We start from the raw sequence: 21,220 nt of genomic DNA on the forward strand, positions 1-21,220 counted from the left end.
CAACACTAATATAAAGCCAATTAGTTGCTTTAATATACCTGCAAAAAATTTGAAGGCCATAGCTATAGAATGATGGCACAAAAATATAAAGTAATGGGCAACAATTTTGAAAAAGTAGGCAAATTTTATGTGCCCAAATGACCTATTTTTGCAGGACCGGTCACATAATGATATTAATTATTTCTGTCAGTGTCAAAAGCATCATCACAGCTTATTGTAATCTCAGCTATAAAGATGAAAAGTAGCTAATAATCATCTTGCTTTTGCACATGTACAGCTATTGGACATGGCACCCTACTGTATACTAACTAGAGGTATGTACACTAAAGCGTATGCCTTATATAATGCTTTACTTTCAGAAATTGAAAGATGCCAGAGGTAGAATTCTATGTACGTATATGATCTTTATTATGCAGTGGCGATAGCTACATAAAGGGCCAACACTTAGAAGCGGTCGCTATGTTGCTTATGTGATGACCCAACCAAACCAATCTACAGAGTAAATTCGATCAACAGAGGAAGTCCAATCAACAGGGAAGCACAGGAAGCTTAAGTCCAATCAAAGCAACTAACAGACCTGACCTCTTGGGAGTATGATAAAGATGCATCTACTGATTGAGAGTGGTATTACACCTGTGATCTCAAAGTATCAAGAAATGTTCTAAAGGATTTGATGATGTCAACTTGAAGAACAAAAAGCGTACATTTCATTTGTTGCCTAATCTATAAAGCATTTAATGGTGGCTCAGAACAGTTTTCATAAGGTTTCAACAGTGTTATGCAAGCAATCACATTAGCTATGAGGTTTAAATATGATCATTACTGTGGTTGACCACCAGTTCCTGTCATTTGCAAATAAATATAATTATGTTGCATAAGCACACATCATCACAGCATTTAACAAGATCGCCGCGCGCTATTATTACAAGCCTCCATACAAAAATGAACTACCGGTAGTTGTCGGTTTTTCAAGATACGACTGTCAAATTTTGGATGGGCAAGCAGTAGTAAATAAGCTACAATTGTGCGGAAGCCGATTTTTAATATTCGTTTCGACCTGGCAGTGGCGAATTAAAAAAAAAAACCGTTTCAAATCTTTGTGTGACATGGGTAGAATTAACGCGTGAACTAAAGACCTGGTAGGAAAATTAGCTCCGCACAATGATAGATAATCAGGTAAATAGTGTCTAACAGCGAATCCAGCCCCATAGCACCAAGCATGGAGGAAGACTTCACTTTGAAGGGCTAAATTTGACTTGCGGTACACGCATCCCAGAGAGCTCCTGTTTGTTGTAAATGGTAGAAAACAAATTGCTTCATCGATTTCTGTTGGTTCAATGCACTTCGTGAAGATAGCTTGCTTGTTTTAGGCCCTGTAAATTTCATGGTGAAGCCATATGGAAATTGTTCCCAGCCACCTTATAAATAATTATCAACGTCATATTTTTAATACTATTAAAATTAATGTAGCTAAATAAAAAATATAAATGTGCATATGTCAATTGTTATTGTTGTTTTTTCTTGGCTAGATATTATAGTAGAATATACATTGATCTTTAAAAGAATTTTTCTTGATATTCCTTTATTTTAAATTACGTCACTATTTTAATATGCAAACAATGAAAGTCCCTGGGATTTCCTGGTACAGTAATAGTGTCACAACCGCAAGTGCTAAGGTTATTTTGGTTCTTTCATGAAATAATCTGTTCTAAGAAGCGTAAGGGTGATTTTGTGTGTAATACGTATCGAGATACGACTGAATTAGTACACGTGGCGGCTGGTGAATTCGTAATCTACGACTCAGACATGATGAATGTGAGTTAGCTACACTGTAATTATCAATAGTGGAAGAGTTCGCGGACTCGGCAGCCGCTGTTTATATATGGACCAGAATTACGGCGCTACCTCGAGCTCCCAAGTCCCCATGGCGTATGGACAACTTAAGGTGAGTTACTGTATTCATTTTATATACTCTGCAGCAAGGATCTGTAGCACTCCCTTCGGCCGTGCCTATAGCTACCACACGTGAAATCGAGCTTGAAATCTTAATCCTTTTAAAAAGTTAGTCTGGTGCCCCGACCACTTTTTTCCCTTTTATATTTGGGTGAAGGGAAAAGGATCTGATGTATTTAACTCAAATGGATGCTTATAATTACTCCTATAAATAATGTGTTACACTGCAAACAAATACAATACATCGCTTCTATAAATTTTGGCATAAAAATGTTTGTTCAGTTTTGCAAGTTAGTCAACCGGGTCACATTTTGTCTGGGTCATCTGTGTCTAATCTGCTTTACCGTAGATTATCTTTGTCTGATCCGCTTTACAGATTATCTGGGTCTGATCTGGGTTGAATCACATGTGAGGCAAATTGAAAAATTGGACAATGCAGAATTGTACAAATGCATCATAATCAGATAACCCAGCTTCTTTTGTGTGCCGTGTCCACCTATCAAGATGACTGCCTGCAGTTATACTCTCAGCCGTGCCTATTGTCAGTAGTATTGCAGTCTGTAGTTGTGCACAAATCCATGCTGTCCACAGGCTTCTGTAGAGCCACACCCACTAATCAGTTGTTATTGCATGGGGCATGGTCTAGTCTTGCAGTAGGCCATTTTCTTCTGTCCACTTTAATATTAGGAATGTGTCATACTGTTTGTGAGTACGGTGTGTTGATTGTAGGTATGTGCAAAGCCACACCCACTTGCAGGAAACATATATTTTTTTGTCTATAAACTTATGTCAAACCCCACCAATAGATAAGTTTGACTGATATTGTTATTTGAATAGCTACCCTTGTACTTAATGCACTGGTCGAGCACCCAAAATGTAGCTCTGGGTGCATGCCTTAGTTTTAATTAATCTGGCTCAAATCCGAGTTGCTATCCTGGACAGCAGGTCATCCAGAGACCCGGCTGTTGTGTGGAACATAATTTTTTGCTGGAGTAAAATTTTAGGTGCATATGTGTATGTTGCCCTGTTAATTCCATTCCATTCCATTTATTTCGTCTAAAATGCATTGCACAAGAATAGATGTTTTATGTACATTTACACTATAAAACTACGATTACCTTATAACTATGTGAATGGATCTGTGAAAACATGCAACCCTAAATTTTACATAATAAACTGGATGACATACATATATATTTTAAAAATCTGTAATTTTTTGACTGCTTTGTTCTTAGTGAAGAAAGAAAGGGTGTAACAATGAAAACCTGGATATCATCTTATTTGCCTAGGTTCCGTTACTCAAGGATACATAAGATACAGGTGTTTGTTTACATCACATCAAAGTGATAGTACGCAATCAGCATTTTTTCATTGATTTTGTCTTTGTGGAAAGGTGATAGTTCAGTAAGCACCTGTATTTTACTTGCTGTACAAAATGATCTTTCTGTTGTTGCTACTTTGTAGGGCTATAAATCTTAAAGTTATTGACATAATGTCATCAGGCTGGAACTTTGCCAGAGCATACACTTGGCCCAAGTAGACAGATTATAAGTATAGGAAATTAAAAAAATATGCGATTGTGTCGGGTTTTTGCAGATCCAGTCATATATTATAGCTTACAACACTGAAACCTATTGGATTTCAGCCCAATGATGTCCTCTATTACTCACCTTTAACACTAAAGTGGTGCTCAAAAATAATGTACAGCCTTTGTCAGTGTTGTTGTCATAATACATACCCTGAGGATGTGAGGGCCTCACTATGTAGATTAAAGGAAAGGGAGGCAATAGGAGGCCTCACACACACGACTGGGAATTGGTCATGCTGTATGTTGATATATACACCTACAGCTGTATACGTGACCGGATCTGCAAAATGGGTCTTGTAGTCTTTCCAAATGGATGTACCTGGAAACCCATAATTTGACTTGGGAATAAGATACGTACCAGCTGGAAATATGGTCATGTTACACATGTAACATAGCACTATTGCTGGATGTAATTTCAGTGTGATAGATCAAACAGGTGAGGAGTTATGAATTGTCAAACCTGGATATTTTGAAAAGCTATAAGACCCCTTTCTCAGATCCTGTCACATATTTGTACAACACATCATACAGTATAGTATTAACTGTTGTATTGCAGTGTTCTAGCAGGCACATAACTATAACACTGTTCTTCTTTACTTCATAAACATTAGACTGGAGTTAATTATATATATTTTATGAAATTATTTTAGATTTTAGGTGGGACTTTTGTACTGTTGGTTGCAGTTTTCTACATACTGTACATATTTGACTTTGAGAAAATAACAACATCTGATACTACAGATATATTAAAAGTACTTCAATAATGTATTATATGTGACCCGCTGAGCAAAAACCAGCAGTTTTTGCACGTTCCTCGAATTCCATTTATTGCATTTATGCAATCTATAGTAACGAAAGAGTGGACAGCCAAGGTTTCAGCCTTTTAAGGGAGTTATATAGCCTTGACAGTTTGAACAGTGATAAACTTGATTTGTACAGCAACAGTACGGGAAATAAATTACAGGCACTTAGATAATTAATTATAACTAACAAGCTACGAAGATGAGATGTGGCTCAATCTGTGCATTATGAACTGGCAAAAACAGTCAGTTTTCACTCAGCAGGTCACATATAATTTACGTACTTGTGATATTTAAACATAATATATTTATATAGCTGTGGTGCGCTTCAAGGTTGAAATTTATAGTGTAGTGTAGTTTAAACTGATTACATTATACATGTGCATGTATCTATACAGGTTTTAAATGTTTGTGAATGTACAGTTGTTAGTATAGTGTTTGGACATGAGTGAAACTATAGTTAACAGTACAATTTTTAATGTGTACAGGAGGAAAGCATAACAACTGGTGTGGGAAGAAAGTCCATATGCTCTCATATTATTACAGTGATATGTATTTGTATTTTGGGATATTGTGGGATATGTTTCTGCTACAATATATACCGGTGAGTTTTCAACAATTCCCTAGAATGGTCTATCAATTAAGTCTAAAGGATATAGTGTATAGAACTTAATTTTTAATATGATTTAAGGCCATTTATGCACAAAATTGTGTGTGTAGTAAAGGTAAAAACTTGATATGCATCACTATCCAACTAATGTCTGGTAGTTAAAAGACCGATCAGTATATTAAGATTTATGTAGGCAACAAATTAAATTAATTTCCTATGTTACTTGTGCCAAAAAATGATCCACGATTATTTTTCATTTAGAAAACAAAGAGAACGTCAACAAAATCCAGGTATGTACATGTAGCTATTTTCTACTGCACTGTAGTTATACTATATTACGTGGTATTTATTTAATACTGGGCAGGTGGCAGCTGCCACTGCTCCCATGCACCCAGGTGGGACTAATTCCCTCAAAAGAAATCGCATGTACATCTACACAGCATATAATTATATAGGAATTTTTACATACAGAGGAAGGAAAAGCTCTAACTGGAGATGAAAATCCAACAAATGGTTGTGCTTTTGATGGTGATCCTAATATTAAAAGAGATGAATCTAATGATGCAGAACAGAAAAATACTTATGAGAACTGTGGCTCTGTAAATAGGATTGTTCAAATATGCAATACGTTTGATGATAACACTGTCAACAATGTTACATGTGGTGCAACTACCTACAAACAAGAAGGAAGTAAGGATGTTGAAGTGGCTGAAAATGTGCAGGGTGGTAAAAGTTCTAGAAATAGAACTGGTAGACATGATAAAACTAAAAGTGGTAAATCTGCTACAACAGGCAGTGCTTCCTTAGATGAATCTTCCAACCAGGATAGCCACAGTGGTACATGTATACCACATGATAAATTCAAATCCACTACTGACACAACAAATTTCAACAATCCTAAAAGTGAACAAGGAACTACTATTGCCGATACTAGTCACAAGAAACCTCATATTACTGAAGTTAGCGGTCTTCCTGGCAGTGTTACAAGGTGTGGAGCTACTGGTGCCACTGCTTCTATCGGTACCCCAACAGGAGATCTTCATAGTGGTGAAGAAACAAGTGATACAACTTTGGGAAAAACACAAGTTAACAATCCTACAGATAGGCAGGAAGGCTTATGGCTGCCAAAACTGGTGCCATCAATACCTGTGCCATCAATACCTGTGCCATCAATACCTGTGCCATCAAGCCCATTACATCCATATAAATCATACGAGTTCCATCAGCCAGGTGCTAATGTTATTGTAAGTTGAAACAAAATAATAGTTATAGTGAAGTACCTATGATGGCACTGTTGTTAGCACTGATGAATAGCATTTATTATTTAGATCTACTGGTCGATTCTGCAACTTAAATATTTAATAAACATATTACTGTCAAATTTCATACTTGTTATCTTGATTGAAAATTTTTGGTATATAGATACATATGTATAACTCCATAATTATTATATGGTATTAATTATACTCACAAGGGTCTTTTAAGATCCACTATTATAGGTACACAAATCACTATGGTACTTTCTGCATGTGACTATGTATAGTTGCTGAGCTTGCTACTTAGTTATAAGTTGTCAGCATTTATAAATCTTATTGAACTATATTTACAGGGTTTCAGAAATCTTGGAAATACTTGCTTTTTCAACTCCATGCTGCAGGTACGTATGTTTGTATATGCAATCCAAATAATCTTAAATGTGCTTGCAGTGTGTCCAGCAAACTTTGCCACTACATGATGTACTGAAGGAAATAATGACCGAAAAGGACTACATTATTCCAAGTACCATCTCAGTAAGTTAAATGAGTTTGCTTGTGTGTGTGCGTATGTGTAGTGTGTGTTGTGTATGTGTGTGTGTAGTGTGTGTTGTGTGTGTGTATGTGTGTGTTTGTGTAGTGTGTTGTGTGTGTATGTGTGTGTGTTGGTACATATGTGTGTACTGTGACCCTTTGCATATGCAATTTCTTAGTACAGTGTAAGTCTCTATGTAGTATCAAGACACACGGTAGTGTGTTGTGCAGCCCAAGAAACCAGCATGCTATACCATGAGTATATTACAAGGAAGAAGAAAAATGCAATTTTCACACCTGTGATCTCTTATCCTATTAAAGCCAAATTTGCTACAGAAGTACCGGCTAGGTAGGGAACTCCACATTCCAAATTTGAAGAAAATCGCTCTAACCTTTTCCAAGATATGAGCAGCCAAAGTTTTGGTTTTTTTTTCTTCTTTTTGCACACTTTACAAAATCTGCCATAAAATGCAAACACGTACTCTGATCAAGCTGAAATTTGGTATATGTAAAGGTCTCATTAAGGCGGATCTCAGTACCAAGTTTGGTAGGAATCTGATGAACATTCACTGAGTTATGACCGATTACTTGTGTAAAATAAGTTCGAAGATCTGTCACGCCCACAGGGTAAACCCCTTTTAGGAATGAGCTGAAAATTGCTATGTGTACATGGAGTAACTATTGTAGGAATGCCTTTTTGTGGTTTGAAAGGAATCCAGATAAAGGCCATCGAGATGTGACACAAAATCCAACCTGTGTCACAATTACACGATTGATTTTTATTAAAAAATAAATAAAATAAAAAAAAAAACTATTAGTTTTCACACCTACCAGGCAAACCGCTAAGAGCAATGAGCTGTGTAGCTGGAATAATTATCATAGAAAGTCCTTGCAGTAGTACAAAAAAATCGGATTACAAACCACTGAGAAAGCCAACTACGTGTAGCAAATGCAAGATCAAGATACTCTAATAGAACAGTCACCCTAATAGAGCAATCAGCTACATTTATAACTTACTCCATTATAGAATTATATTACATTGCAAGTTATTCTGTAGGGACTTCAGCTACAAACAGTTAATCGTGTAGACAATTCAGCTACAAGTAAGTCACCCTGTAGTGAGTTCAGCTACAAATATATCGCTGTAGAGATTCAGAACATTACAGGTCACACTGAAGAGAGTTCAGCTATAACAAGTCACCCTGTAGAGAGTTCAGCTACAACAAGTCACTGTGTAGAGAATTCAGATACAAACAAGTCACTGCGTAGAGAGTTCAGCCACAAAGAAACTAGCTACCTAGTAGAGAGTTCATCTATATAAACAAGTATAGAGATCAGCTACAAACAAGTTACTTTATATAATGTTCAGCTACAAGTAAGTCACCCTGTAGAGAGTTCAGCTACAAAAAAGTCACTCTGTATAGTACAAACAAGTCACCACGTAGAGAGTTCAGCAACCAATCAAAAAAACCACCCTGTAAAGAGTTCAGCTACACAAACAAGTTATAACTCTATAGAGAGATCAGCTAGAAACAAGAGAGAGCTCAACTACAAACTTAACAGATAACACTATAGAGTGTTCAGCTAGAAACAAGTCACCCTGTAGAGAGATCAGCTAGAAACAAGTCATCCAGTAGAGAGATCAGCTAGAAGACATCACCATGTAGAGAGTTTAGGTACAAACAAATCATCCTGCAGATAGTTCAGCTACAAACAAACCACCCTGTAGTTAGATCAGCTAGAAGAAATACCTTGTAGAGAGTTCAGCTACAAAGAAACCACCATGTAGATATTTCAGCTGCAAACAAATCACCCTATAGAGAGTTCAACTAGAAACAAGTCACACTGCAGAGAGATAAGTTAGAAACAAGTCATCCTGTAGAGAGACCAGCTAGAAGAAGTCGCTTTGTATGTAGAGAGTTCAGTTACAAAAAATTACCCTATAGAGAGATAAGCTAGAAGAAGTAACCTTGTAGAGTGTTCATCTACAAAGAAACCACCATGTAGAGAGTTCAGCTGCAAACAAATCACCTGTAGAGCGTTCAGCCAGAAACAAGTCACCCTGTAGAGAGATCAGCTAGAAGACATCACATTGTACAGAGTAGGGCTGGGACGAAGCTACGAATGTTCGGAAGGTTCGAAGGCTAAGCATGCAAACTTCGAATTATAAACTATCCTTCGAAGCTTCGTGTAATACACTCATAACCTACAAAAAGAATTACGAATAAACATTCTGTTCTTTATTGCAGCAGCTTATTCACCTTGCATGATCGATGTTCGTCTTGCACGATCGATGTCACCTGCCACGCCCATTTTTAAACCAATGAAAATTTGTCTTTCTACCATGGTAGAAGCCTTTAATGCCTTATAAAGTGATAGATAATGCATGAAAACGTCCTTAAAACCATTAGTTGGCATTTACCTATGCATGATTGCAGTATAGTGGACACGCCCATTTGCAATTGCTCAATCGCGTCATTCAAAACTACTGCTATGCATTATCCAAATGCTTACAAACTTACTAAATAGGATTAGAAAGATAAAACTTAAGCATAAATACAAGAAAACCTACCAACACCAAAGCTTCGAATATTCGAATAGTTTATTAACGAATGTTCGAATATAAATGTCAAGCTTCGTCCCAGCCCTAGTACAGAGTTCAGGTACAAACAAATCACCCTGTAGTTAGATCAGCTAGAAGAAGTACCTTGTAGAGAGTTCAGTTACAAAGAAACCACCATGTAGAGAGTTCAGCTGCAAGCAAATCACCCTATAGAGAATTCGGAACAGATCACCTTGTAGAGAGATCAGCTAGAAAAAGTCATCCTGTAGAGAGATAATCTAGAAGAAGTTACCTTGTGGAGAGTTCAGCTACAAAGAAACTACCATATAGATAGTTCAGCTGCAAACAAATCACCCTATAGAGAGTTCAGTTATGAACAGATCACCCTGTAGAGTTCAACTAGAAACAAGTCACCCTACAAAGAGATCAGCTAGAAACAAGTCATTCTGTAGAGAGACCAGCTAGAAGAAGTCGCTTTGTATGTAAAGAGTTCAGCTATAAAAAAACCACCCTGTAGAGAGTTCAGCTATGAACAAATCACCCTGTAGAGAGTTCAGCTAGAAACAATTCACCCTGTAGAGAGATCAGCTAGAAAAAGTCATCATGTAGAGAGATCAGCTAGAAGAAGTACCTTGTAGAGAGTTCAGCTACAAAGGAACGACCATGTAGATATTTCAGCTGCAAACAAACCACCCTATAGAGAGTTCAGCTAGAAACAAGTCACACTGCAGAGAGATCAATTAGAAACAAGTCATCCTGTAGAGAGACCAGCTAGAAGAAGTCGCTTTGTATGTAGAGAGTTCAGCTACAAAAATCACCCTGTAGAGAGATCAGCTAGAAGAAGTCACCTTGTAGAGGGTTCATCTACAAAGAAACTACCACATAGAAAGTTCAGCTGCAAACATATCACCTTTAGAGAGTTCAGCTAGAAACAAGTCACACTGCAGAGAAATCAGCTACAAAGAAACCACCCTGTAGAGAGTTCAGCTACAAACATGTTGCCCTATAAGAGGTCAACTTGAAACAAATCTTCTTGTAGAGAGTTCAGCTACACACAAATCACCCTGTAGAGAATTCAATTAGAAACAGATAACCTTATAGAGAGTTCATCTAGCAACGAGTCACCCTGTAGAGAGATCAGCTAGAAGGAGTTACCTTGTGAAGAGTTCAGCTACAAAGAAACCATCATAATTATAGAGAGTTCAGCTGCAATCAGATCACCCTGCAGATAGTTCAGCTACAAACAAGTCACCCTGTAGAGAGATCAGCTAGAACAAGTTACCTTGTAGAGAGTTCAGCTACAAAGAAATCATCATAAAGAGTTCAGCTGCAAACAAATCACCCTGTAGCAGAGGTGGATCTAGGATTTCAGAAGGGGGGGTGCTAACATGGACATTTATATGTGTGGCAAGAAAGTTGATACAACTACACTCAGAATTACGGAACATGTTCTTTCTAGGGGGGTCTGGGGGGCATGCCCCCCCCCCCCCACACACTAGAAAATTATGCAAATTTGGCCTACTGAGATTGAATTTGGCAGTAATTTCAAGTGAAAAATGATGTCACCGGATATCATTATTCCCCTACAGTTTGTCAATATGCCAGCACAGCTAGCACTACTGGACACCAAACTAATGAAATTAGTATGAGAAAATATTCACAATAAATTCACACAAAAATAATAATCTGAAAACTGTATGAAATTGATCACATGAAAAGTTTGTGAATCTTTTAAATTTCATTACCTGAAAAGTTTGTGAAAATGTTGTGAAATCTTAATTTGAAGTAACTATAGTACTGAATTTGTACTGAAAATACTTATGAATTTGTACTGATAATGTCATGAATTTACAATGTTTCAGTATACAAGAAATTATTAAAAGGTCGTGAAAATGAAATGAATATTGCACTACAAAACATCGTGAAATTAATGTGAAATTTTAAGGCTGTGAAAACGTCGTGAAATTGTTGTGAATAATATATACCATAGTAAATTCCCAACCGAATGGGTGCCAATATCTAAAATTGCAATATACATACATACATGCAATACACATGTTGTATACGTAAACCTTAATGTACACATGTACATAACAGCACATTTGATGACTAGACTAGAATGGTATGAACATAAGCTGTGTATTCAACAAATATGTAAAATACAAGGAAAAAATTATTTAAGTTCAACGATCCCTTATGCTTTGTATTGTATATACTTCCAAGTTACAGCCTTTTCTTTCCTTTTATCCTAACATTTTTACATCATCAACAATCCTCTTCACTATTGTCATTAGTCCACTACTTATACTTGCAACCTATAGGTTATGGGAATAATATTACATACTATATTACTTTTGTGTTCACAGCCTTAAGCTGTCACGTGTGAAACTACCACCTTATCACGTGACATGACTGCGTTGTTGGACAATGTGCAAATCTTGGTTATAAATAAGAAGCTGGTGAATATAAGCTTCATTCAGTAGGCCTCGTTACTTCGTTGTGGCTAGGCATTACTCAGAGGATAACTAACAAAATTAGTAACTTCGTTACTTGGAGTAATAATATTACGTAATATTAGACTCGTTACAGTAACTATATTACTTAGGTAACGCGTTACATTTGTAAGTAAAGTAACTTGCACGTTATATTACCTGCTTTTATAGCGTATTTCGTTATATTACTTTGTTACCACAAAAGTAATAATATTACGTAACGCGTTACATAAGTAACGCGTTACTCCCAACACTGCCTGCAGATATATATACTAGTGGGCATGTGATCCCTAATTCAGTCATGGTTATAGACTGAAGAATAGGGATTAAATGTCCACTAGGATATAGGCAACCTCCCTTGTTTTACAACTTTCAGCTGTTCCCTTGTTTCCCTGCTTTTTTGTTGTTTGATCCCTAATCCAACTTAAAATTCCTAATTTTTCCTTCTACTTGTAATAATGTGTATACTCTGATATCTGATACTGATACTTTGTAGGACACTGTGAGGGTTCCAGTCACACATAGTTCACCTCATCCATTAACAACAGCATTACAACATCTGTTCTATGAAGTCAACTCTTACCGCTATAAGGAATCCTTCTCTCCATATGATGTTCTGACTGCTTTAGGCAGAGAGTATGTATAGCAGCATTTAAGTTTCATGTAATGTAAGAACATGTTACTATCCCTTTAGAAACAGTCGATTTTCACGTAGATCTCAGGAGGACAGTCATGAAGCTCTACGTTGTTTGCTAAATGCTATCAGACAAAATGAAATTTCAGTAAGTTTTTTTGTTATATAAACGTATGCTTGGTCCATTAATGGATATAGTAGCATTTCAATGGCAGAGAGATAACAAGGTTTGTGATTCCAAGACATGTATGCACCAAAACCCTCCTTCATTATCGATTTAACAGTTCTTATTAAGGCAATTTTTATACTAGAAACTATTTATGTAATTGACTGATGCTTTTAGCCAAATGCAACTTTACAGTGGATGCGTAACAACAATAAGAGCTAGATTCTTTCACATTACTTGCATCTTTTGGTTTCCTGCAGGAGATACATTGTACATATAATGCATTCCTAATGAACTTACAGGTGTGAATGGAAATTGCCATAATTTTACACCATACCAAGTCCACACTTTCAATTGAGCAGATTGATATGTGCTTTTGTGCATGCACTGCTGATAAAAATTAATTTAAAAACTTAGCTGAAAATAGACTTAATTATTAATTAACTAGACACATTAAATAGCATGCGTTGCTTCCTTTGTGTATATCTACATGGCACCAAGCAAGGGTTCTTTATGACTATTAAAGTACTGTTATGTATGTGGTAGATACATGCAGTTACAGTATATTTATATGTAGAGCTATAAAAGTACATGTATGCTAATTAATTATGCATAACCAAAGCAGTTATTGAAAATTATTAGCCAGCATATCACATGTATTCCACTTAATATAAATATTGTTAGTTCTATGACTAAAAAATAAAATTACTTGTGTGGACACTTGTTAATGGTCCAATTACTGAAGCAGCCGAGTATTTCAGAAGATGACAGAGCACTATTATACAGCCATGGATATAGACCATATTAGAGATTACACGTCCAGTAGTATTTCTGTAGGTGTAGGTGACCTCCAATTGTTTCCCTAATTTATCCTAATTGAACTTAAAATTCCTAATACTTGTATGGCATAAGGCCATCTATGCTTGTGCGTATGAAAATACAGCACTTGGGAGTGCTTTGAGACTAATACATGCAGCATGTGTCATGAGTCTTTCAACATACCTCCAAATGCTGTATTATCATACTCTTGTGCGGCGGTGCTTTGTGTATTAATTACATGTGTATAACAATAATGCAAAATTATAAGATGACCACATTTCAGGTATTCATCTTGTTTGCAAAAATTGGTTGAGAAAAGTTGGTTGTTTTAACTGATTGTAATTTCAAACTTAAAATGTGTTAATTATGTATGTACATTGTAAAGGCCATCAGAAAGTCAATTTATCGCTACTATGAAGTAAATGAGAATCCATTAAGTCATAGAATACTGGATGGTGAAGACAAGTTAAGCATGAAAGGTACACAGCTATAAAGAAGTAAAATAGCTACACTATGTACGTAATAGAAAAAAAACTACTTATTATTAATAAGTTTCATTGACAGTTTATTTGTGTGCAATTTAATATACAGGCGTATGATCATGGTAACCATAAGTGATGTACGTACCATGTTTTATTATACGTATCTTACATTATGCTATTATTTTAATGAAATTTCATTACAAATAGTCATGTTAGCTATATGTATATTATTGATGCAATTCATTGTTTGTTTGTAGATCATTTATCAAAAGCATCTAAAGGAGTCTGTGCAATTGATGGTTTGATTGGTACGGTGTTGGTTTCCACAACTATCTGTCATGATTGCTTTACTGTAAGCACTTGGATTTGTACATTGTGTGTGTACATACAGTGAACTCTCAGTTATTCATACCTGTGTTATAATATAAAAAAATAATGAATTATTGCATGGAATTTACTATTTGATTAGCAGCATGATGGTATGTACTTGGGCATTGCACTAATTAATTTCTACTGAAAATGATTTTTTTTTTACAAAACTGATACGGGTTGTAATACATCTGCATAATACTTGATGCAACATGTTTATGCATAACCATTATGTGTATTATGTATATGTCAATCACTGATATGAACCTGACAATATGCTTTCACCATTTGTTTCAGCCATTACAAATTGAGGAATTGTGTTTGGATTTATCACTACCAATGTCATTTCAAAGTGTGCAACAGGTATGTACACTTCTTTTGTATTATGCATGTGTCATCTATAGTAAACTAACTTGTAAATAATAGTTGTATAATGGGCAAGAGAGCTTTGCCCAATATGCATACCTGACAGCCCAAGGGTCGAGGACATACATATCAGACAAAAGCCTGAATACCTCATTTTACAGCTAATATGTAACAGTTCTAATCCGAATAGCCCACGCTGGGTTGTCATTCACCCAGCCAATTCAAGTGCAACAACTGAATATATTATAAGGTACTGCCACAAGTGCTACTGTATGTGTCAAATAGAACACGTAAAAGAGTGAGTGAGCGACAAATATAGCACAAGGAAAAGCTGATTGCTATATTTATCATTCTTTGAGTGCTATATTTGATGTATACATGAGCTGGTCACTGTTATGTCAACTTGAGGTGCACACAAGATCCTGGAATTAATTTTCCTCAGTAGAAATAGGCATTTTCACCTGTGTTACACCTGCATTATTCTTGTTCTGAACTTTGATGTGTCTAGTCCATCTTTGTAATGGCTAAGTTTTAATTGTGGTATTTAATAAGCATATTACTTCCATGACATTCCTAGGACCTGTTTATGTCAGCAAGAATGTTCACTGCTGCTAACCACAAGTGACCATCATTGATATGTTAATCCAGTGGCTCTAGTCATACTGGTTGGGTTGACTGTTCAGCCAGTGCAATACAGACTATTATAGCCTTGGTTATTGGTTGTACTGGCCAGACTGGGTGATTAATAGGTGAATTATCACTCTAAGCAGGCTATTAGCCTGCAAATAGGCCTGGTAGTTCTATAACTACTTAATATAGAATTGTATAGCCTGTCAGAAAAATTGTGGTTTGCATGGCTATTATAGAACCATTTTTGCTTTGATCCACCCACACAAGTTTCTTTATAATTTATATACCTGAAAAACTTGATTATGGGTCAGCAGCTGATACGTTCTGACTAGATTTGGATGGAGAAATCCTATAGATATCATGGAGAATTTTGATTACGCGAGTTTTAATTGTATTGTATTGTATTGTATTAATAATGTTTTACTCAGTGCTATTAAATCATTTTTAGCATAATTACGGAGCTTACTACAGGCTTAGATGGATTAGCTTGCTTTCACAGAGTGGTTATTTGTGATGTAGTCTGAGAAAACCGGTCTTATTTCCTATTAAAAGTATCGAGAAATGCTGGTTTAAAGTATTTAGTGTGTAGTAACTTGCCAATGATTGAACACACCCTTTACACAAATTTCTTATTTTCCAGAGCATCCATTGTACAAGTTGCCAACAGCGAAGTTTACCACCACGTTTTGAGCCGAGATTGACTCTATCAGAGGACCTCCAAAGGAGGGGGGCAGAAAGGGCAAGTAGCTGTTAAAAATTTTTTAAGATGAAGGCACAGGAATGAATTAGGCCAGCCCATTTTCAGGTATCAAAACTGGCTAAAACAAAGGGAAATTTACAGCACAGATCTTTATTCAACACCATGGAGCTGTACAGCCACATCCAACCATCCCCAGGTTGACCAGAGCTTCATTAAGGTCTTAGACTGCTTGTACAGATTGCCACTGTGCTTGCAAAGCAGCCAGCAAAAGCAGACCACTTTGATTTTGATGGTACAATTTGATGGTTTATTCATGTGGCTTTGTGGTCTTGGTGAAAAATCAAATTGGTGAGGAGACCGGTTTTCCCTAATCCAGTCACATTTTGTGTAGAGTGGTAATGTCATGATATTAGTAATGTGAGTGTGGTCTATATTCCAAAATGTGCAGAAATGCTTGCTATAGCACTAGTTCTCACCTTAGCACAACATTTTCAACTGGTAGGATATTAGGTTTAACTTCTAGCTAGAGATCAGGAAGGATGGGAGTGTCATTAGAGCCGGTATAAAAAAATTTAAAAAAACTGGTAGGATAGTGAAGTTAATAAAACATTTTCCATCTGAGTAGTTTTCATGGTGGTCGTGCATACTAATCACGTATTAACTGATTCCCAAAATCGATTTTGGCCTTAGTGTCTATGTATAATCACTGCCCGGTTGTAGCCCAAGCTACATTCAGATGTAGTCTGGGCAAGTCTCCAACTGTGCTACATTGCGAATGTAGCCTGGACATCCTTTAATCTGAAGTGTGAAAGTTTTACAAGTTATATGTTACACAACTGATACGTGGAACCTCTCTAGTCAGTCACCTTTGAGAAAATGTTTCTTGGATTTTATAGGTGGGTAGACCAGTTGATTAGTGTTCTCTTGAATTTGGCCTTTTGTAGAGACAGTGGCTACTAAAAATCAGGTTCCAGCGTCATTCCATTGTGCTTGTAACTAGTACATTATGGCAATTATGGTTGGAATTGATAAAGCTGATTGTGCTATCATGTATTGCTATGTCTTTGAATGAAGAGTGAAATTGTCTCCACTGCAGCATTGGCTACCAGCGACACCACCAAGTAAACAAATCAATAAGAGAAAGGAAAAGAGAGAAAAGAAGAAGAAAGTTATTACACCACTGGCAGGTCAAAATCAGAATATTAACAATATCACTAGCAGTTTAAAATCCAGTTACAATAAAGAAAAAACTACCCAGCCATCATCACATACTCACAAGGTTGGTCCAGGAGTACAAAAAGAGATGGAGGCTACCGAGATATACTCAGAATGTGATGATGCTGATATTTCATCTGATGAAGATGATGATCATTTGCATGATGAAGACTCTCCTTACAATTCCAATTCATCAGAAAGTGATGATGAAAATTCAATAAGTAATGCTACTCCAACTTTCTTAAAGACTTTTAGATGTTATTCAGATGATGACTACCTCACTACTGACAGTGACTCTACTGCTAGCTGTGATGACAGTATCGGTAGTAGCTATTCCAGTAATGAAGATGATGAAGAATTTCTTAATGGTTATTTTGACTCTACTATCTCTCACCTCTTCATCAATAATGACCCTTCATCTGCTGAAGAAGAATCTGATGATGAATTTGTGTATGAAGTTGATTTGCTTCCACTAATTCAGCCTACATGGTAATATACTCTTTTATTTTGCATTGTGCCTGCTGTATAATGTTTTGTGTTACTAGCAGTCACAAAGCATCTCCTGTTGCTACTGATGAGAATGGAAATGTGATCTCTGCTGTAGACACTCAAGATGTAAGTTTAACAGGTCCCAATGTGGACCTTGCCACTAGTACTGATGTCACAGATGGTGAGAATTGATAAATGTATGGTGAAAAGTAAATAGATAAATAATTCTTATCTAGATACTTCTGAGGATACAGAGGACATGGATTCTTATGAACAGCCTGATAGTAAAGTTTTATATTACAAACAGGCTCTAAATGAATTTTTGAAAAGGAAAGGTTTCACTAGTTCTGCTAGTATAGACTATAGAAGCTATCCTGGTACAATGTTGGAGCAGTCCTTGTCTGACTTCACCAAACTGGATGTCTTAGATGAAAACAACAAGTTCATATGTCAACAGTGCTCAAGTGGTATGCAAGTAACCCTATAAACTTACAGGAGCATTAGATGCTGCATGTGTATACATGTGATATGCAGTATCCACATTTAAATGTAGATGTGACCTACTGAGCAAAACCAGACTTGTTTGCATAATTCTGTTTTTGAGATAACTGCCATTGAATACATTAGGTGAAAAAAAATTTCTACAAAAAATAATTTTGTGCACAATTTAATCGCTTCATTGATTAGTGAAAGAAGACATGAATTGATACATCTAATGTATCACTAGATTTGCCTGTTTATGAGGAGTAAGAATATCCATTTTAGTATGAAAAAGCAAATGTGAGTTACATGTGTTTGTTCACGTAGCGGTAAAGCATTACTAAGTTTATTGTCACCATAACTAAGCTTAAACAGCCTTCTTGCATGGGTGGATATAGTCCAAAAACTGTGCATACCTTGATCAACTCCTCAGTTCATGATAAACACAAGTCCCAACTATGTAGCCTGATGCACTTGTGACTTATGATGAAATGAGTACCTGTAATTTATTTTCCGTATAAGCACTGTACAGATCGACCATTTTGCTCTTCTTGTTTTCTATTCCAAAAGTACTTGCCAGATAAGACTAAAACATTAACAGTCCACTGTTTTTTCCCTCTAGAGAAGTTGTAAAATTAAGTTCAAGTAAAATACAAACAAGTCAGGTTTTCACTCAGTGGGTTGCATATTATTACATGTTCTACTTGTATATTGTAGCTAAAGGGGATACAGTTGAGTGTCGTGTGAGCAAGCAAAATTTGATCCATCACTTACCACCAGTGTTGATACTTCAGATGAAAAGATTTAATATTGGATTTTATAATGTTACTAAAGATGGTCGACATGTCTCGTTTCCTCTTGTCCTTGACATGGGTCCATATTGCACTAGTGATTGTATTCAGGTAAGTAGAGCTGTAGGGTGTATGTGTGCATGAGTGCATGCGTGTGAGAGAGAAAGAGACAGACAGAGATTGTGTATTACAAATGTAATAATTTACTGTATAGCCTAAATATTTTGAGGGAGAAAAAGTTTGCTGATTTTGTGGTTTTGGGGGTTACTGGCAGAAATTTTATCTTTGAAATATTTAGACCTCCATATAGTCTAATACATTTTCGGAGTGTTTGAAAATCTGTGAAAAAAATTATTTTTAGCAACATTGCTCAACCTCAAAAAATTTGCCCCTTGAAATATTTAGGCTATACCACAATTGTAGTTCTGGCTCTCTGTTTTGTGTTTGCAGATAGTTAAGTATGTTTGTGGTATATAATATCCCTGTTACAGAAAATGGCTGATAAAAACCAGGAGATATTGTATGGTCTCTATGGAGTGGTGGTACATCATGGCAGTACACTACATGGAGGTCACTATACTGCATATGTTAGGCAACGTCCTCAACACCATACACCACCACCTGTTAGCACCTCTCGGTATAATAGAGAGACAGCTAGTACTGGAAAGTGGTACGATATCAGTGACTCTTGGGTGTCTTCTGGATGTACGTTTAGTGATGTACAGAAATGTCAGGCCTACCTGCTGTTCTACGAATTATTACCTCTATTGTAGCAGTAATATTGTGTGACAGCAATTATATATACTTAACTGTAATATTTGAACTCCAGAATTTGTAGTAAAGTAAGTATTTGTCTATTTCATCAATAAAAATAATGTTTTAGCAGGCGTTTGGTGATTGAATCAACTAAAGAGTGAGGGGAGGGGCTTTATGTGAAGTTCACACAGTGATGTTCAAAGAGAATTCAGTGTAACATGATATTCTACATACAGTGAATCCTTGGTTATCCAAATGTCAATGGTCTTGGACTATTTTGAATAAGTGAACTGTTCGGATAACTGAAGCCCTTACAGAGCTCAGTTGAAATACTCTAATAGAACAGTTGTTTATTCAACGGGAACAGTCAGTCATTTATAATTTTAGAAAAATGGTATCACTGAGGTTAGTTTAATGAGATTTACTGTATTAAGTTTTAAGAGTTCTTAAAAACTAACATCTTACTCTTTCACTGAACCACTGCTAATTTCTTTAAAAACTTTCAAAAATTTCATTATTTTGAATGGATTGTATAATTATTACGCAGTCAATCACAGTACCTCTTAAACATTGCAAGCATTAAACTGCGGTATTGAACTCTGCTGTAGATTACTATAAGATCTTCTTCACTCACCTTACTACCTAGCTTGAGACATATATCAGTTGAGGAAGTTTATTGCCAAGGTGAACTACCACCTGAATTATAGCAATAAGAATATATAACTCTAATTTTCCTTTCCCCAAACCCCTTTTGTAATTGTGCTTGTAGTTTAGTTGTAGAGTAGTTTGCATTGTAGTTGTAGTTAATTTTGTGTTTCCATATTAATAGACTCACTGTCCTTTAAAAAATACTACTAAACAAATAAATCTCAGATGGGGGGTGATATGAATTTACAGTACCTAATATTGACTAGGAAAGTGTGCATGGTTCATACCCATTTCCCACATTTTAGAGCTTATAATGTTTTCACAGTACTAGTGTACTTCACACAGATTGCAAATTTTGCAACTAAGAGGCAATTTTAATTTTTTGCACAAGTTCTCTTAGTGGATGCTATCCTATTCCTGGAATTGGTAACTACGAAACAATTCTTAATTAACCCTGCAACCTTGAGAGCCCTGCTCAAACAGACCCTCCAGCATAATAGTGGTCTAAAGTGGACATGTGACAGCTCCATCATGATTCAGATGGCAGACATGTATGTAACACATTTTTCTACTCAAATCTTAAGGATATTACAAGGATTCCAACTAACATTTGGTGCTCATAAAACCATGCATTAATCATAGCATTAAATTTTATCTTGTATGCATAAACAAGCACTCATGATAAGCAATCTGGTTTATCATCAGACTATAGTCACTGTATATAAGGGTCTTAACAGCAGTGTCGAAGAGCATACTTATACAATAAATTAATATCAGTAACTTTGCCCATGGAAGATTAGTTTCAAATAAGATATGACATGGTTATTAAATCACAAAAGAATGATCAATGATGGCTATGGTGTGGTAACTCTACAGCACAAT

At 36.1% G+C, this 21,220-nt stretch overlaps 1 protein-coding gene across 4 annotated transcripts; it reads left to right on the forward strand.

Moving 5' to 3' along the window:
• The first annotated feature begins 1,051 nt into the window (after positions 1 to 1,051).
• On the forward strand, positions 1,052 to 19,821 carry LOC136257341 (ubiquitin carboxyl-terminal hydrolase 16-like). Of its 4 annotated transcripts, none has more exons than XM_066050503.1 (17): positions 1,052 to 1,176; positions 4,192 to 4,293; positions 4,830 to 4,945; positions 5,213 to 5,241; positions 5,423 to 6,195; positions 6,561 to 6,608; positions 6,658 to 6,741; positions 12,290 to 12,429; positions 12,488 to 12,575; positions 13,798 to 13,891; positions 14,152 to 14,246; positions 14,561 to 14,626; positions 17,056 to 17,663; positions 17,720 to 17,844; positions 17,900 to 18,130; positions 18,861 to 19,045; positions 19,426 to 19,821. In XM_066050503.1, exons 1-17 carry the CDS (start codon positions 1,162 to 1,164, stop codon positions 19,705 to 19,707), a joined length of 3,081 nt encoding a protein of 1,026 aa, XP_065906575.1. In that variant the 5' UTR covers positions 1,052 to 1,161; the 3' UTR covers positions 19,708 to 19,821. The 4 variants fall into 4 exon arrangements, with proteins under 4 accessions (XP_065906575.1, XP_065906574.1, XP_065906573.1 ...); XM_066050502.1 differs by lacking the exon at positions 1,052 to 1,176 and adding an exon at positions 1,654 to 1,945 and having other exon boundaries at positions 17,723 to 17,844; XM_066050501.1 differs by lacking the exon at positions 1,052 to 1,176 and adding an exon at positions 1,655 to 1,945.
• The last annotated feature ends 1,399 nt before the right edge of the window (positions 19,822 to 21,220 follow it).

This window comes from Dysidea avara, chromosome 6 (assembly GCF_963678975.1).
Source record: "Dysidea avara chromosome 6, odDysAvar1.4, whole genome shotgun sequence".
Classification (NCBI taxonomy): domain Eukaryota; kingdom Metazoa; phylum Porifera; class Demospongiae; order Dictyoceratida; family Dysideidae; genus Dysidea; species Dysidea avara.

Bases quoted from the DNA above. Each gene is read 5' to 3' on its own strand.
- LOC136257341 (XM_066050501.1), top strand. From the start codon at position 1,883: ATGGACCAGAATTACGGCGCTACCTCGAGCTCCCAAGTCCCCATGGCG. The intron at 1,946-4,191 runs GTGAGTTACTGT...AAATTATTTTAG, and splicing joins TGGCGTATGGACAACTTAAG to ATTTTAGGTGGGACTTTTGT. The intron at 6,609-6,657 runs GTACGTATGTTT...ATGTGCTTGCAG, and splicing joins TTTTCAACTCCATGCTGCAG to TGTGTCCAGCAAACTTTGCC.